The sequence below is a fragment of the Sipha flava genome, unplaced genomic scaffold, assembly GCF_003268045.1.
Source record: "Sipha flava isolate LNK unplaced genomic scaffold, YSA_version1 134_pilon_pilon, whole genome shotgun sequence".
Lineage (NCBI taxonomy): Eukaryota > Metazoa > Arthropoda > Insecta > Hemiptera > Aphididae > Sipha > Sipha flava.
The window spans coordinates 1,175,460-1,195,115 of NW_020271760.1; the positions used below are offsets into that span (position 1 = coordinate 1,175,460).

Consider the following 19,656-nt stretch of genomic DNA (forward strand, 5'->3'; position numbering starts at 1 on the left):
TTAGTCAGTACTAAAGTGCGATAGACGTTTGTTCCTCATATTAGTTATTATATAGTTATATAGTTATATTTATTAATTATTATTAGTTATTTTATTAGTTATTTCCTATATTGGACATAATCATGGTCATCAATTATAAATTAATGAAAAAGAAATTTTATTATTTATTTGAAAAAATTTAAATTATTAAAATTCTCAGGTGGTGCATTTGCACCAACTGCCTTCCCCATTTAGACTTCATTGATTGGATAGTAGATTATAAAGAATACACGCATTGAAAATACCAACACATTATTTTGTGGTGATAGGTGCAAGTGCAGAGGTCATGAATGAAATAACTGCATGTATGCACGGGTCACCGGCATCGCGGCATGCCACCTGAACCGGAATCTGATGGGTACGTCATAAAGTGGAGTGAACAAGATTGTGTTAATCATATGTCTATTGATGAAACTTATCAGATTATGTTCCTCAATGCATCTCTTTGTATGAAAATGAACCGTTTGAAACAAGGCTGGCGAACCTTTTTTGGGTCAAGTGCCAAATTTTTTCAATCAAGGTTTAGAAAATTGTTCACGTGCTCAAAGAAAATTATATTTTCTAAGGATAAAAATAAAATTATTCATTTATTACAATATTTTTATTAAATATCCTTAATTTTAATATAATATATTTAATTTTTTTTTTTTTTGTTATTTAAGTTTATTAAAGCTATTAAATTGTTGATGTGAGGCGTATAATTTTTCATTTTTAGTGAAACACGAGAAACAATTGTTTCGTCGGCCAAAGCATTTTTTTTCTCTTAAAGTAAAATTTTTAATATTTTGTAATTTAAATATTTGTTCATTATAAAGACACTAAAATGGTACATACATATTATATTAATATCGGTTTTAAATCATCAATTCAATCTAAAATAGTATTAATAAATACGAGTATATCAGAATACATAAAACAAAAATTCGGGGATATTCTTACACAACGTGATGTATATCAAAACTCAAGTAGAATTTTTATACTTCCTTCTTGTTTTATTTATATTCACAAGCAGTGGCGACTCGTACTATGGGGCACACGGGCACGTGCCCCACCTACAAAATTGAAAGAAAGAAGAAAAATTTAAAATTTAATAGCTTTTGGTATTTCTTCTAACCATCATAATATAGTTGGTAATTGGTATATTATTTGAAAATATTATCGAAAAAAAAAAAAAAATTGTATCAAATACGGGTGCTCTTACGTACAATACATACATACTGATACTACATTAATATAAGGCCACACAGAACGTTACGCGTGCTATGTTCGCGATGTTCGCTATACGAATAAAAAATTGTTTTCCATATTAACGACGTGAATGGCCACACAGAATAGCATACGCTATGTTTTGTTCTTAGCTATAGCTAAACGTATACGTTACGATGCATCGCCGAGTGTTTGATTTGTAGCTATATTTTTAAGCGATGTGTCGCGAACGCATTTGCACGTTATGACAGGCATGTTTATTTCGGTAAAGCACGATTGAGCATAAAACGATTGAGCATAGACCTTTTTAGCAACACGATTGAGCATAGAATATTTTATGCGACGTTGCCACATTCACGTTGCCAAAATTTTGTAATTTATTATTTTCTCGTATTATTACACCAATTATTATGATATCTGACGCGAGCCGTGAGCTTTATCGGCTTTATAAATCTTATCGACAATGTTATCGATTAATAAATTAGTTCCGGAGCAAAACGACGTTTTAAACATTTAGCATCGGGGGAAAATATAAGATAATTAAGATACAAATCCAAAATTATTATAGAAATAATATCAGTGTTCGATCACCTGTGTAGTGTATAGTGCGTGTATACTTAGTGCGTTTTTCTATTTTTTTAAAATATGGATATAACAATTATTTTATCGGAAAGAGGCAAAGAATTGGCCCTAGTTAATTTATACAAGTATAAATTAATTGGAGAGCGAAAAAAAGACAATCTTTTGAGATGGAGGTGTACTAATAATAAATGTTCGGCAATAATGTTCTCGGGTTTCGATAAACGTAAAGTGATTGAAACTGCTGGACAACATAATCACGATAAAAATTCTATTGAGAAAATAGAAACGCAAGTTTTAAGAGAAAATTGCAAAAGAAAAGCTGAAGAATCAATTTACACACGGCCACTTAAAATTATTCGCACCGAACTTTTAAATTCTTCTCCAACATCAAATTTAAACAATCAAAATGTAAGAAATGTACGGAAAGCAATGTATGATAAACGGAAGCAGACCTATCCTAAATTACCAACTTCTTTGGATGAAACAATTCATCAATTAAGTGACTTAAAAAATGAAGAATGTTTTAAATATAAGGGTCAACAATTCATTTACATGCCGACTGATGATAATTTTGTATGTTTAACTACAGAACAAAATCTACAATTTATGACAAATAATTGTACTGAGTATTTTGGCGATGGCACATTTAATTATGCTCCAAAATATTTTATTCAATTGTACACAATACATGGATATAAAAATGGATACTACTTACCACTTGTTTACTTTTTTTTACCAAATAAAACTAGGTCTACTTATATTAAAATGTGGCAATTTTTAAATAATTTATGTTTGAAATTATGCGAAAAAAGTTTGCAAATTAACACATTTCATGTTGATTTTGAAATTGGAGCTCATCAGGCAATTACAGACGTGTTTGGAAATATTAAAATAATTGGATGTAGATTTCATTTAGGACAATCATGGTGGAAAAAAGTAAGAAACAGTTATATAATATAGTGCTTTTTTACTAAAATATAATAATTTGTTTGTAGATTGTTGGCGAACCTTCACTCAGAATAGCATACATGGACAACAGTAATGAACTAGGGAAATGGTTGAAAATGTTTTTTGGTTTGGCGTTTATTTCCCCAGAAGAAGTAGTTGATGCATTTCACGAGTTAATATCAATTTGTCCAAATGATGACGGTTTCATATTTTCTGATTACATTATACACAACTATATTGAAGATCACTGCCAGTTTCCTCCAAATATTTGGGCGGAAACTCCTTCGCTAAACCCAAGGTTTTTAACAATATTTTTTAAAACTTATTATAAAAACTTTTTTTACTAATTTGTATTGTTTTATTTAATTTTTTTTAGAACGACCAATGCAGCTGAAAGCTTTCATCGCACGTACAATTCACAGTTTTATTCACCTCACCCCCATGTTCATACAGTCGTTAGGGTATTGATCGAAACACAAGCGGAAACATCGACTAAGATCAATTCAATTCGACACAAGCCTGGAAAATTACAATCCGCAAAAGAAATAAAAAAAAATGAATTGAATATTCAAGCCTACAGCCAGTTTTTAAATCGTAAGAATACGGAATCTTTATTAATTTATTTAAGTCAAATTGGAAGCAGATACCAAGGTGTATCAATTTAATTTATTATTATCAAAAAATCTAGCTAGGTATATTATACTGTATTATAATATGAATGTGACAACTATTTATAAATATTTTGATTTTATTATTTTGATAAGTCATAAGTCATAACTATTATTATTATTTTATTATTAACAAAAATATCTATATACTGTGACAGCTATTTATACTACTATCATAAGTATTTTCATGCATATTAAATATTGACTATGAAAACATGATATTTTTTTGTCATGTTATATTTTGATTTATTATAATTATTTAAATAAATGTTTTTATACGATACAGTTCAAAATTGAAAATGGCAACGTTGCAGAGTTTTTTATGCTCAATCGTGTTGGTTTTCTTTTGTATTTCAATTTCCTTTGATACGCCGACAATTTATGCTCAATCGTGTCGCAAGAAAGGTGTTTTATGCTCAATCGTGTCGCAGCCGTTTATTTATATTGCTCGTGCCGATATCGGCAATTAAACACAGCGTGTCCTATGATATGATATTCAAACTACGAGCAGTCAATTATTTTTTCACGCATTCACGCCATCTCGGCTGTTATAACTTATAAGTAAAACTCAGTTTTAAAGTTTAAGGTTTTTTGAAAAATATTTATATTTTATTAATTTTTGTAAGTGCTACGTCATTCTTCGAAATGACGTTACTAGAGCAGCTAGTAGAGGAAGTACACAGATACCCTTGTCTCTGGAAGAAAATTCTGGATAAATATCGAAACCAGAACATACGTGACATATGAAAATATTCTTTAAATTTAACTTCATCCTTCCGAAGTAGTTTTAACAGATTATTTTTAAAATTTTATTTATTATTAAAATAAATAATTATATGCATTTCAATTTTATCTTCTGTGAAGCTGTGTTGTTTATCGGTTAACATATTTTTAAAGACTAAAAACGAACCCTCGATATCAACCGAAGTTATTGAGGCATATTTGAAGCAAGTAGTATGTCGATAATCGACTAACACAGCAAGAGCGATTAAGTTTACGTCGTAATCGATTATTTATTTTATAACTAAATATATATATATATATATATATATATATATAAATTATTATTTAGTGACTATGAAATTTATTTTTAATTTTTTTACTTGACAAAATATTATTTTATACATTTTTTTTTTTTAAATTTTCACTTCAATATGCAATAAATTTTGAATTTTGCCAAAATATGCAAAAATATGCAATAACCTCTAAATATGCAGAAATATGCAAGAAAAAATTTCACCATTAGCTTCAAATTATGATGATTCGTGGAGATAACTGACAAAAATCCAAAAATATTGGAAGGAAAAAAATATGCAATTGCATAGAAATCCACGCTATAGTGACTACTCACTACAGACTAGTAGTAAATATCGTGCGTAGTATACTTAGCGTGTTGTAAGTGGTCTCACCGTATAGCGAACATAGCGTACAAAGAATACATAGTATAGGTACATAGTATACGCAGGGCTGTCCCGAAAGAGGGTCTTGCGAGGGTGTCTCACCCCCTTAATGAAAACACCAGTCGGCAGTCGGACTTGTTTCATTATAACCTAGAAAGACCTAATTTTACTTACGGAAAATTAATATTACATATTTCGTAATACAGTGTTTATGTTACACCGAATTTATGAAATCAGCAACGTTGTCGCCGAATGCGTGAAATCGGCAACTTAAAGTACATATGTATGTATCTAAACTTTTTTCCTTCGTTTACCTACTACATTTTGTAATATTATTCTATCTCTATTTTCACATAGGAATCTATTTTTCACATCTCTTTTTGGTAAACATTGTTCACGTGATACTTTCTCCGGCCTTCCATAAAGAAGTTGCCTAAGTCCGATTCTTTTTAATGTGTATATGAGCTTTATCGCAAATCACCTTCTCAGTCTCGGCTATAAATGTCTCATATATGCGGATGATATTGTAGTGTTTTTCTCCAATAAATTCCTTGATGTTGCCATTTCAGCCCTCGATCAGGCTCTTGACGAATTTAATATTATGTTTAATGATTTAAATTTTTCAGACGTTTATGACAAATGCAAATCTGTTATATTTACCAGACGTAGATACTCCTACTATTCCCCTAATGTTTTTTTTCGATAGTAATATTATTCCTTTTGTGGATAACACCACCTACTTAGGTATAACTCTCGACTTCAAGTTGCGTTGGTTACCACATATTATTTTTCTCATATCTTTTAGCTGTGGTTGGGGTAATTTTCTTAGAGCGGTCACCGGTACCTGGTGGGGATCTCATCCGACTTCCCTCTTATCGATTTATAAATCTATTATTCACTCCAAATTGGATTATGGTTGTTTTCTTTTTGGGTCGGCATCATACTCTAATCGAAAAATATTACACAAAGTTCAAAGTTTTTGCTTAAGATGCATTATGGGTTATGTTAGGTCATCCCCTCTTCCAGGTATTGAAGTAGAGCCCTATGCCCTCCTTTTAATATCAGATGTCATTGGATTGCAGGTAAATTCCTCCTGAAATCTTTATCTCGCTCTAATTGTTTTATCTTTGATACCTTTTATTCGCTGTTTTTAATTTGGCGTTATATTCCAAAATCTCTTCCGGTCCTCTCCTTGACAGCTAACAATATATCCCCTTTTCATCAATATATTTCTACTAATATGAAATTTCCTGTTTATGAGATAGCTTATGAAGCACTTATGTATTCTACCCAGGTACATGTTGTTAATATCTTTGCAGGTTTCACTTCCATAGACTTAAGGTCTACTTCTCCCGTGATAATAAACAATCTCTTCTCGAATTTCATTGGTAATAATTTCACTGATTTTACTGTGATTTATACGGATGGCTCTGATTCCCCTCATTCAGCCGGTTACTCTTTTTATATTCCCAAAATACATATGTCTTTCACTAGTAATTTGCCCCCTTCCGCTTCCTCCGTTACAACCAAATACTTTGCTATTATAGAAGCACTTACTGTTATCTCAACTTTACTTTTTAAAAATTTCTTAATTGCATTCGATTCTTTGTTAGTTTTACAATCTCTTAATTCTTTCTCTTTCACCATAATTCACATGTGTCTCCGTTAATTCTTCGCATCAAATCTAACCTATTTAGTCTTGTTCATTTAGACTTTAATGTTCAATTACTCTGAGTCCCCAACCACGTTGGTATTCACGGAAATGAAACTGTCGATTTTTTAGCCAATGCATCAGCTAATTTTGTCAGCCCCTCTTTTTCTTTATTTTCTTTAATTTCTTTAATTTTGATCCGACTTTACTCCATTTTTAAGACGTCATGTTTTCAATCTTTGGTCGTTATATTGGAATAATATACCTGCTAACTTTGCAACTAGACTTAAATCTATTGTGCCTAATATTGCCAATGATATTTGGTTCAGAAATATATCACTACCGAGATCTTACATTATAAATTTCAGTCGTCTACGTATAGGGCATTATCTTTTACTCTCTCACGTTTACAAATTAAATCTGAATGATTTCCCTTTTTGTACGCTCCATACTAAGGAAAACATTTGCGACCTTTCTCATATTCTTTTTTATTGTCCCTCACTCTCCATAAAACGTATTAATCTAATTTCCTCTCTTAATTCCTTAAATGTTCAATTTGATCTTTCTTCTATTTTAAAATCCAATTCCGAACAGGTTGTTTTAATTATTATTTTTTTTATTCAGGAGGCCGGTTCTACCATTTAATAGTTTCAATTTTATATATCTATATTATATATATTTTTTTCTCTCATTTGTCTTAGTTCTATAATTGTTTTATGCAGGCGCAGATCCAGGAATATTTTTTTGGGCGGGCCCATAAACTTAACCACAAAAGAAAATACAGTAAAATTATGATTTTATTTAATGAATCTCTCATTTTAGAATATTCTAGACATTCGTATTTTGAATACTACGAAATATTAAATGATCTCTGTTTTCCGCCGATGTTTCGTCTTGGAAACGTAATGTTGGGTGGATTTGGCCCTTTTTCAACGTTTTGACTAATATCAAAAATATTGTTTTGAACATCGCGATCAATGACACCTATTGAAGTAGAAGATTTACGAATTTTTTTGGAAGTAACAGATTCAATAACAGATTGATTCGATTGTAAAAGGGGAACAAGAAAATGTTTCATGGCCTATAAAAAAAGTATTTATAAATAAATTAAAACAGGATTTTAGAATCTCAGATATAAAGAGTGGTAAATTGTTCTTATATGTAACTATTTATTACAATAATATAACAAACTACGTATATATACTGTACATATATGTATTTGTTTTCGTGTAAGTATTCACGTGCGTTACGCCAGCACCGCCCATTAGGAAAATTTGATTTTTTTTTCTATCAATAATTAGCACGTAATTAGCATGAATTTGCATGACCAATTTCGCAATTTGCATGTCATCCATTTCTCCAGAATCGCAAAAATTAACGGGCGGTGCTGGCGAAACGTTTCGCTAGCACCGCCCAATCGCAAAAATGGAATTTCATATATTTTTTCATATCCATTATTTAGCACACAATTAGCATGAATTTGCACGACTATCACCGAAATTCGCTCGATCGTTGTTTCCGTGCAATAACGTATCCAAGAATTTGCGCGTTTCGCCAGCACCGCCCAAAATCGAAATTTTGTGATTTCCTAAAATTCAACTATGCCATCGTTTAGCACGCAATTAGCATGAATTTGCACGACTATCACCGAAATTCTCTCGATCGTTGTTTCCGTGCAATAACGTACCCAAGAATTTGCGCGTTTCGCCAGCACCGCCCAAAATCGAAATTTTACGATTTCCTAAAATTCAACTACGCCATCGTTTAGCACTTAATTAGCATGAATTTGCATGACTATCACTTGCATATTTTCGCGAATTTTACATATTTCGTAAAAATTTAAACTCTATGTACTTGTAAAAATACAATTGTGACTTACACTTTTTGTTTTTTTTTTATATCCGATAAGGAAAACTTATAAGGCACTCTGTATTAAATTTTCAAGATTTTTTGAGCGGCCAAATGTTTAATCGATATTTTAAAAAAAAATCCATAACTTAAATTGTCAATAAATAGCTCGAAAAAAGTCAAAATGCTTTGAAAATTTGACTGTCTATAGACAACACTAATATAAATATTTGGTGAAAATTTTATGTTTTTAAACTTATTATTTTTTGAGTTATTGTAAAATAAAATAATCATTTTTGTCGAAAACTGGGTTTGAATAAAAATTCCTGTTTTTCTGTTGCTTTTTTAGGATTTTTCCTGACGCTTTTGAAAACTATTGGAGATTTTCTAAATTCAATCTTTAAAATGCACATTTGGTTTCCAATTTGCTACTGGAAACCATCTCTGACTTTGATGTATTAATTCATGTAGTTATGGTGTACATATATGTACTATAATAGCAATTCCTAAATTTTTTTGAATCACACATCCCCAAAACAAAAAAATATTAATCTCACCCACCAACATTTTTTTAAAATATCAAATTAGTTATTAATAATTACAAAAATTACACCTTCTAAAATTATACGCCCAGGGATGAATCCCCGTCTTCCACCCCCTAGTTACGCCCTTGGTTACAAACAACATTCATATTTTTCCTTTTCACTTTCCCAAAAATAAATTTGTGGTTTTTATTATCATAAAAATATTTACTATAAAATATTTATTATCGCACATTATATAAAAAATAATCTGTGATAATATTACCTATAGATATTTACAAAAATAATCACATGCTTCAACATGGAATTATTTTATTTTATCATACCTAATCGTAATAATATAAAAAAAAAATAATTAATACTACTATGATACTTACTATAAACTATAAAGTATAGAAAATTAATTTTAGATTATTTGATTAAGAATATTTTCAAGTTCAAATTTCGAATATACCTAAATGGTATATAATTCGATTCGATTTCCTTTAATTTTGAGTTCGGTTCGATTTGACATTCGATCAGTTCGACCCCTCACTAATATATATACATATATATGTTAAGGTGAAATACGTCATTTCCCGGTAAATGACATAATTTACCAAAATGATTTGATTTTGTAGATAAATGTTGTAAAGAACCACATTTTAAACTCAAATGTACATCATTCACCGGTCATTGACGTCATTTACCAAGACTGGAGGTAAATTATGATAAATTTCAAATAATACATTGGGGTTGATTTACTATAAGTAACATTTAAAAATTGTTTATTGTTGATGGGTGTTTCATTTTTTATTTTAGGTACTTAATTTAATGAAAGGTTAGGTTAATTTAAATGAATAAAATAGGTGTATATTAAAAATTATTTACTTATACAGTTTTGGTTACCATGGTATTTTATACTGCACAACATTTCTGCTGCATTGCAAGCACATTTTTTAGTGCCAAAACCAGTTTTGCAGTTGCATCAATTGAAGCCTTAATAGCCAGCTATTCCTTGTCCTGCTACTTCACGTAAAGTTATTATCCTATCTTTAATATTTTTTATGGCTTCATCTAGGTCAATAAATTTTTCTTTGCATGGGGAAATTTGTGCTCTTATATTTATGTTTCAATACGCCATATTCTGTACCGGGTTCAAACATTATGGGAGAATCAAATGTAGTTAATACTGCTATGAACTATTTAATTGGTATCAACCGGACGCAGGTTGCCGGTACGTATATAAAATTGGCGTCGTCAACCGTGTTTAAACAAAAATAAAATCACTTATCAAATAATAAAAAACATTTCCTGGGCATAATATTCATTACAGGCGATTTATATAATTTATATGATTTACATGAGTTACAAAAAATTTATTATATAACGTTTTATACTATTTAGTTAAATTTTATTATACTACAAAATAGAAGCGTGAGACCTAAGAGATGATCCAAAAGTGCGAGGCCCTGTGCCATTGCACTTTCCGCACACCTTTCATGCCGGTACTGGTTGTACTAACATCAATAAATTATATTAAATGTATGGCTGATATTTAGTCATGGTTAAATATTAAATGATCGTATCATTCTTCCGGTTATCTGAGTATTGAATGTGCTGATACCACAGATATCAATATTTAATATTATATTTATTATATATATATATTACAGTTAAAACCCGAAATTCCTCAAAACTAGTTTTAATTAGTCAATACTAGTTTTCACAATTCAATTTCGTTAAAACTGATTGATTTTGACTAGTTATAACTAGAATCAGTGGCGTATTTTCAATTTTTTCTGGGAGGGGGGGTCCACAGTTTATATATATATATATGTACCTATATATTGTATTTATCATTATATTATAAAGTATTGTTATAAAATAAATTCCAGTTGTCTCGATTTTTTGGCCAACTCCTCTATCACTTCATCAACATTTCAACTTCCCTGTGAATGTTTAACATACCCAATTCTGCAAATATGTAAGAATTGTTGTTAATTTTTTATTTTTTGGAGAGGTTCTGGGGGGGGGTCCAGTACCCCTGGACCCCCCCCCCCCCCGTAAATACGCCACTGACTAGAATTAACCAGTATTTCAATGTTGTTACTAATTTTAAAACACAATTTCGTAACTAAAGTCAATCAGAAATAAGTATAATTATTTGTTTTGATAAAGCAAACTATCATAGCATTTAAAGTTATATGGCGTTTATCGTATCATAATTTATGAAAATAAATTAAGATAACTTCGACCGGTCGGCGTAAATATCGACTGTCATACAATATACTTAACAATGGTATTAATATAGAATTCTGTAATGACTAAGTATCTTGCTTCAAAATTCATGTAGAATAAATTGCTCCTTATGTAAAAAAAAAAATTTTGTATAACTCTAAATGTCACAATAGTTTGCATTGTAAAAACAAATAATAAAAATTATACTTACTCGTATTTCAAATTTACTCTTGTTAAAATATTGTATTTAAAAACTAGTAACAATAATGAAGTCCTGGTTAATTAATCAATATCAGTTTTGACGAATTGATTTATGAAAACTAGTATTGACTAGTTAAAACAAGTTTTGACAAATTTCGAGTTTTAACTGTAACATATATATTATAATTATTATCAGTATAATATTGATATCTGTGACTGTTACTTTTGTTCTGTGCTGGTGCGCTTCAATGCCTCAGTGATGATAGATTATTTTTATTTTTCTATTTAAAATGAAAAAAGAAATACACAATATTTTTACAATAAGTCATAGTGATAACAATAATATATAATATAAAACATGAGTCATTTGATAGGGAAAGTCACCCTCTGATAATAATAAACCCATAAGATAGCCAACGAGATAAAGATTAATTAATTTATTCTTTATCTCGATGAAGATAACTAGATTAGACACATGATAAGTGATAACGGTAAGAATAATATCAAGTAATAACAGTTATTTAAACATTATTACTAGAATAATTATTTTTTACAAAATTTTACGAAATAAAATGTTATTTTCAACCATTAGATTAATGATGATCAAAGTTTTTAATAAAATACCATTTCTTAAGTCATTGATAAAGTTACGTGCACGAAAAATTGATATTGTGGAAACAATTGAAGAATGTGAACTAATAGCAAATAAATTAGAAAAGTAATTAATACAACTTCAACTGTTTTGATCATTTATTTAAAGAATTTATTATTAGATCAACTTCTTACCTGCCGATTCTTGGACTTGATTGCGAGTGGGTAACACAAAATGATATTCGTCATCCTGTGGCAATGTTACAAATTGCGGACAATAATGGAATGTGTTCTTTGATTAGATTGTCTAAGCTTGAAACTATTCCAACGTCTTTATCTGTGAGTATGATATTGCTTGATTAAAACTTATACTTCTATTATTATTAATTTTATATTACTTTTGAATATTGTAGAACATTCTAGGCAATTCTAATATAATTAAAGTTGGTGTTGCTATTTTGGATGATGCTCATTTGCTTATGAATGATTATAATATTCAAGTATCTGGATGCATTGATTTGAGATATTTAGCTAAGGAATGTAGTTTGCAAGAAAGAAGTCTGTCAGCTCTTGCTTATGAATTACTGGGATGTGAATTGGATAAAGATTGGCGTGTTCGAGCTAGTAATTGGGAAGCTGAATTATTGAACGACCGTCAAATTAAATATGCAGCAATGGATGCTTTTGTTGCTATCAAGATTTTTGAACAATTTAGAAATATAAAAGTAATTTATGTAAAATAATATTAGAACCAATAAATTATATATACATTTTAATTAGATATCATGGTGGAATTGGTTATTTTTGACAGAAAAACAAAAATGGAATGACTTTATAGTAAAGTATTCAGAGTATATAGATCTTCCATACAAGAATATGAAAAGTAATGGTAACACTACCTTTAAATCAAAATCGAATATACGTTCTTATTCAACATCAACAATAAAAGCTGCTCAAGTTTATGACAATTGTTTGATGGAAAATATTGATGGAACAGTGATGTCAACTTGTAGTCATAAAAAAGTTGATTGGTATAGAAATATTTTGAAATAGTTGTATAAAATGTACATTTATATTTAACTTTTATTTTATAGGTACATATCTCAAGGTTTAGCTAAATTGGTTAAAGATAATCCTAGAACTATAAGACTTAATTTTTCAGCTGACTTAAAAAATCGAAAAGACAAATTTTCCGTTCTTCCCCGAGAAAATATTTGTACAGTTTGTGGCCGTCCTGAATATTTTCGAAAGAAAAAAATTATTCCGAAAGAATTTGTCCGGCATATGCCAAGTATGTATACTTGAGGTTTCTGTAAAGGGTTCTATACATTTTGTGAGTTTACTTAGAATAAAAATATATGCTTCTTTTTTGGCTTTATAATTTTTTATAGGTACGTCCACATTAGATGCAACATGCGTAACATGCAATATTTAACGTGTTACTATAACAGTGTTCGGTGTTCTTTTGCATTGTTGCATTCGCATGTTGCAACATTAGTTTGCAACATGTTACAAGTCATAATTTAGTGGTTTCCATATAAAATAAATATGTATCCATGTAAAAAAAAATAGGGTCTTAAAATTGAGAGTATTGCCAACATGTCTACTTGGTTAGCTGCAGTTGTATATATCTTTATTTCTCAAACTTGAAAGAAAAATTGAAGGAAGTGTAATTGGTAGCAAACTCAACTATTCGCTCACAGATTGCATTTTGGTGGAAGTACATTATTGACTGACCTGAGAGCTCAAGAAATAAATGGTCAATTTCAAAATTTTTTAAGAATGTCTTCTAGTGACTTTGATTACCTTATTATAAACCCTTTAATAAACAATAAATACAAACTCGTTTCTGTGTTAAATGGCAACTGCCAGTTGGAATAACAAAAATTATTAATAATAAGTTAGTTATTAGTAATAGGTTTGCGAACCTGTCCATACTGGCCGTAAAATGTTCGTGTAACATCCTTTGACGTTTCACTAAAATACCGACTGTCAGCCGATTGCTGGTTTATTACAAAAATGTGTTACAAGTTCACTGTATTGTTACAAGAATATGTTACAAAAACGTGTTTCAAGTTGCATGTTGCAGTTGCATGTTACACAAGTGTGGACGCACCTTAAGAATTTTATCTGCCATCACTGTTCTCTGATTATCCTAGTCCTGAATTTTATCTCTCCAGTTTGTAGCATCAATTATTTCTTAATATTTTCTTATCACATCAATCTGTTACCTTCTTGATTATTTTTGGGATATTTTTTCCATTGATTACTATTCTTATGATAGTATTTTTTTACTACAGAGTGGAGGTAATTATTTATAGCCTAATCTTGATTCATTTAGGATATAAATATTATTATATTTCTTTAAAATATTTTAGTTATAAGAAATATGTCTTTGCTATTAAATATTGTTTAAATTAGTTATATCATTGATTATATAAAACTTTATGAATTAAGTTTAGTAAAGTCTATGAATATATGAAAAATAAAGGCAAAAACTGACATACGTTAATGAGAAAAGAGGTTCCAAAAATATATATATATATTTGATTCAGGATATATGTGAAGGCTCTAGAGCTAGTGACAAGACTTTGGAGTAACAGAAGATTTCAACCTAGGAGTTGGTGTGCACCTGGGCTCTAAGCCCTTATTTGTTTTCTGTGGTAATGGAAAGAGATGCAGGGTGAGATACCATGGTGTATGATATTTGCAGATGATATAGTTTGGGTAGTAGAAAATCTGGAAGTTAATAATAGGTTGGATGAGTTAGCTCTTGAAAGAAAGGGGTTGAGAATTAATAAGAATAAAATAGAATATGTAGAGTATGACTTTGGAGGAAGATACCAAGAAGTTGAGGGTACGAAGAAACCAACAACAATAAGCGATTATGTGATAGGTGAAGTCGAGAACTTTAAATATTTATTATTCATATCATTGAACAAAATATGGAAACTTTAGCATGAGTATAAAACATAGGGTTAAGTGCTGTTTAGATGAAATGGAGGGAAGTGTTGAACGTTTTATGTAATAAAAGAATTTCAATGAGACTAAAAGGTAAATTGTACAGGAGTTAAGGAGACCAACTATGCTATGTCGTTCAGAGTGTTGGGTGGTTTAATTGAGAATAGAATAGAGTATGAGTGTTGCGGAAATGAGAATACTTAAATGGATGAACGGTGTGACAAGAGAAGATTGAATAAGGAACGAATATGTGAGAGGTAGTATTGGTGTAGTTTCGATAGTGAAACAATATGAGAAAAAATAGACAAATGGTTTGGGCATGTGATAAGGCGAGAGGAATCAAAAGCAGTAAGAGTGGCCAGGGGCGGATTTGACAATTTTTCGCCCCTATGCCAAATTAAATTTGCCGCCTCTATCCAAAAAAAAAACTTTTAAACTCCTATTTAATAAAGTATCCTCAAATAAATTATTTTTTTCAATACCTAATATGAAATTATTTTTTCATTTAAGTAAACTAAAAAAAATTCTGATTCAAATATAACATCTACATATTTTTTTAAAGTAACAATATTTATAAGAAAAACATAATTTAATTAATTTAATACATTTAATTTAATTTTAATATTTAAATTTTTAATTCATAGTTAATTTTTACAGTTTACATAGGTTTTTTTCTAGATTATTGAGAAGTCATTAATAATAACTTCATACGCTAATGATGACTTTAAATCACTTTCTATAGTTAATTTGGCCAAGGAATTTAAACTTTCTTGCGACATAGTTGATCGTAAATAATTTTTCATTCTTTTTAACACCGAAAACGAATGTTTGGCTGTACCCAGGAATTTTGTTATGGGGGGGGGGTCCAAAATTTTTATTTTATCTGATAATGGGAAATTAAAATACACTATATACAATTATTAAACTATTTACAATTAAATAGTTGAGTATGTAAAAATTTCAATGGGGAAGGAGTTCGAATCCCAAATATCCCCCCTTGAGTACGCCCTTGTTCGGCAGTACAATTAATAGCGGGTGTTGATACAAATAATTGAAGGACAATTTTAATATTTGGATATAGATCTTTCATATTACGTTCATAAATTACATGCGTTTGAGACATATTGTTTCTGAGGTAGCTTTTTATTAATTTCAACTTTGAAAATGATTTCTCAGCACTGACTACAGTTCCTGGTAAAGTGAGAAATTAATAAAATGCCTTTAGTAATTTCGGGAAGTTTGTTATAAGATTATTATTTTCAACGACTAACAATTTAATTATATCAAAAACATTGGATAATGTTTCGAGCTCAAAAGCAAATAGTGTTCTAAAAGATTCGATTTGATTGGTTAATTCTACCCGAATTAAATGTCATTAGGATACTAAGTTACAACCGATAATTTATTTATGTGATAAAATTATTATTATATTATTATTAGGATAGTTATAACTCCTTTTTTTCTAGGATATTTAATTTATAACGAATAAATGCATAAATATCTACCTATCTTCATATTATACTAAGATCTAATAATTAATTTATCATGCTAGATTACTATTATTCTGAACCTCCATAGCTAATTATGCAATGCTTTACTTACAAAAATAAATGGAAGGCTAAAAACTAAAAATAAACTTTTATGAGGTTTTTAGTTAAATTTTAATGTTTATAATTTTCTAAGTTAAATTGTTTGAGGCCCCTCTTATGCCGAGGCCCGTGTGAAATCATACCTTTATCTGTATGTAGCTCCGCCACTGCAAGCAATAGTAATAATGGTGTAATTTTCTTTTCATTAAATCTTGTAATTTGATGAGAACGAAAATGTAGTAGTTCATTAATAAATTCATTTTTTTCTAAGTCTGATTTGTAAATGTAACATAACTCATTTGGTTTAACCATTATTTCAGAGTTTTCCAATTTATGAAGTTTAGTAAAGAAATCAAACGATTTGCAGAATGTTTCATATGCTTTTCGTCTATTACTCAATTTAGTAACTAATCTATCAAGTATAACATAGAATGTATTAATTCTAAAATTATCTTTCGCTGATATTTCTACTTGTCCATCTCGAGTTTCGTCATGGCGAATTGTTTTTTTTTCTTTTTATAGATTTTTAATATAGTATTACGAGACAGTTCATAAAAAATAAGATAAGCTATAATAAAATACAAACATCGTTGTCGTGTTCCTGGGAAAATATAAATAATAGTTTGCTAAAAATAAACGAATACAAAATCCACAATTTAAAGATTTTGAAGTGATAGATAAAATTTTAAAAATTATGTACCTAATTTTAGAAAATTAAAATAAATATTCAACATAATTTTGCCGTCCTCCAAAATTTGCCACCCTATGCGGCCACATAGTTTGCTGTGCCTTAAATCCGCCCCTGAGAGTGGTTATGAAAATTAACGTTGAAGAAAAAATAGATAGAGAAAGAAATGGTTAGATACGATTGAGAACAATATGAAGGCTGTTGGTGTGTACACAAGGGATGTAGAAAATCGAGACAAATAGAGGTTTAGGACAAGGAAGAAGATAGTTCAAAATAGAATCAATATTTGGGAAAAAGGTGAAATAGAACAAGAAGAAGACATAATGAGTATATACATTTGATGTTATAAGTTTTTCTTTTCTTTAAGCTGCTTACAAAAGTCACATACCTCACGATACGTTACTTTTATGTTACTGGTGTCACATAAAATCAAATACATTCGATTCTACCATACGTAAAAAGCTATTTGATATTTGTAAAACTAATGAGGTGAACCCAAATGAATATCGAAAGGTAATTTAATTCTGTGGTCTTGAACTCAAGTTAAAAAAAAAACTTTTATGAATTTATTTATTTTTAGATTCCTGCATATGTAAAAATAATGAGATCAAAGAGTCTTGCTCAAACTCTTTTGAAATCCCGGCATAAGTTACCAGATAAAATTATATATGAATTAAAATTAGAAATTGCAGAAATATATAATATAAAACCAAATCGAGTGTTTGACTCTTTTCTTGAAACATTGGTTACTATTAAATCCTTAAAGTAAGTTAATTTCATTTTTTCTATGAAAATACAATTAAGAAAAGCTAATATAAATCAAAAACTATAGTTAATTTTCTAGTTAATTATGGAGGTCACCCAAGTATACAATATTAGGTTAGTTTTTATTAGAAAATCAGGGAATTATTGAGATGTAATATAAATTTTCACTGAGGATTTCATCTAAGATTATAAATAGTTTTGAGTTTTATAATTTTTTATAATATTTTTGTAAAATAAATTTTTTGTCTAATTTAATGAAACACTTGTATGAATTATGCTTATAGGTATGAAAATGATAGTCAACATAATAATGCTGCAAAAAAGGTAGTTGAACATTTTTTGGAACGAAATGCTTTGAATGAATTAAAAACAATGTGGCGACAACATTTCCTGAATACAATGAAACCGAAATATTTACCTACACTGTGGTCAGTTTCTTATGATGGATAAAAGAAATGATCAATATTTTCAAAAAATTAAATAATTATGTAAATTATTTGAATGAATAAGATACAAATTTTATTTTATTGCATATTTGTATAATGTTACGTTTATTTTTTATAATTAATTTACTATATTGCTTATAAATGCAAAAAATTGGTATAACTATTTTAAGAGAACTATTAATGAAAAGCCAAAAAAAATGTTCTTAGATTATTTTAGTGTATGGATAATTATTATTTGGAAATCTCATGAATAATTAAAAGTTTAAAACAATTTATAATATATTGAAATTGTACAACTGCGTAATGCAATTCTAATGTTATACATATTCAAAACTTATAACATATTGATATGACTTCAGAGTCTTACTTAGGGGAAAGAAATATATTTTGATATAAATTGAATCATAAGTGATTGAACTATTTATAAACATTTGACCAACTAATTCCAATACATATATCAGAACATATTTTAAGTAATTTTCACTGGGTGGCACTTTACCAAAATTGATTATCAAAGGAACTTGAAGGGAAAAGGAACTCCTGTCAATACAGTCGTTATGAGAATGCATAGGTTAGGGGCACAATCATCTACCACTAGGTAACATTCAATTATTACTGGAGGGGCACTAGCGTCACATACTTTGTATGTTAAAATATCCTTTGACATATATACAGGATGAATAATTAAATTATTACAAAGTAGAAAAAATAAAAAACCCAATTGAATGGTAAACTATATAAATATATATTATATAACTATATAATAATTTTTTCACAAGGATGAAAATAGTGGTGTATTTATGAGGGGGGTTCCCGGGTCTCGACCCCCCCCCCAGAAAAAAATTTAAAAAGTCAAAAAAACTTGGTACGTAGGTACCGAGAAAGAGAATATTAATTTTATATTATGGGTTTATAGTTTGGTTTAACTTTTAGTTATTTTTATCGCGTCGTCGCTGTTCGACGACGACAATTACGACGAAAACGAGTCATATTAGTAGTGAAATATACATAATTTAATATAAATAATATAGTTATTACATATTTACATCATAACTCGTATGTGTTTTTTTTATATTATAAACTTATAGGTACTTAATATTTAGACCCCCCACAAAAAATTTGAAAATACGCCACTGGATAAAAATCATCTCGCCCAAACTGTGACTGTAATCCACAACAACCGTTCACTCATTGGAGTAGTGAATTTATCTGATAATGCATTTGAACCCGAAAACATTAAATATTTTTTAAACCAAATGATTCAAGAACTCAATAATAAACCCTATTTGAAAAAAAAAAACGTAATAATTA

General features: G+C 29.2%; 2 protein-coding genes across 3 annotated transcripts; both read left to right on the plus strand.

The window, feature by feature from the left end:
• The first annotated feature begins 2,601 nt into the window (after positions 1-2,601).
• LOC112679339 lies at positions 2,602-3,497 on the plus strand. Its single transcript, XM_025549108.1, has 3 exons — positions 2,602-2,763; positions 2,823-3,073; positions 3,152-3,497. Exons 2-3 carry the CDS (start codon positions 2,856-2,858, stop codon positions 3,438-3,440), a joined length of 507 nt encoding a protein of 168 aa, XP_025404893.1. The 5' UTR covers positions 2,602-2,763; positions 2,823-2,855; the 3' UTR covers positions 3,441-3,497.
• An 8,203-nt stretch (positions 3,498-11,700) lies between these two features.
• Positions 11,701-18,433, plus strand: LOC112679298 (exonuclease 3'-5' domain-containing protein 2). 2 transcript variants are annotated; one of them, XM_025549047.1, is made up of 9 exons: positions 11,701-11,796; positions 11,898-12,023; positions 12,079-12,235; positions 12,310-12,621; positions 12,677-12,927; positions 12,991-13,187; positions 17,502-17,647; positions 17,715-17,899; positions 18,184-18,433. In XM_025549047.1, the coding sequence occupies exons 2-9, from the start codon at positions 11,902-11,904 to the stop codon at positions 18,347-18,349; spliced, it is 1,536 nt and encodes a 511-aa protein (XP_025404832.1). In that variant the 5' UTR covers positions 11,701-11,796; positions 11,898-11,901; the 3' UTR covers positions 18,350-18,433. The 2 variants fall into 2 exon arrangements, with proteins under 2 accessions (XP_025404832.1, XP_025404831.1); XM_025549046.1 differs by lacking the exon at positions 11,701-11,796 and having other exon boundaries at positions 11,803-12,023.
• Positions 18,434-19,656: the final 1,223 nt, after the last annotated feature.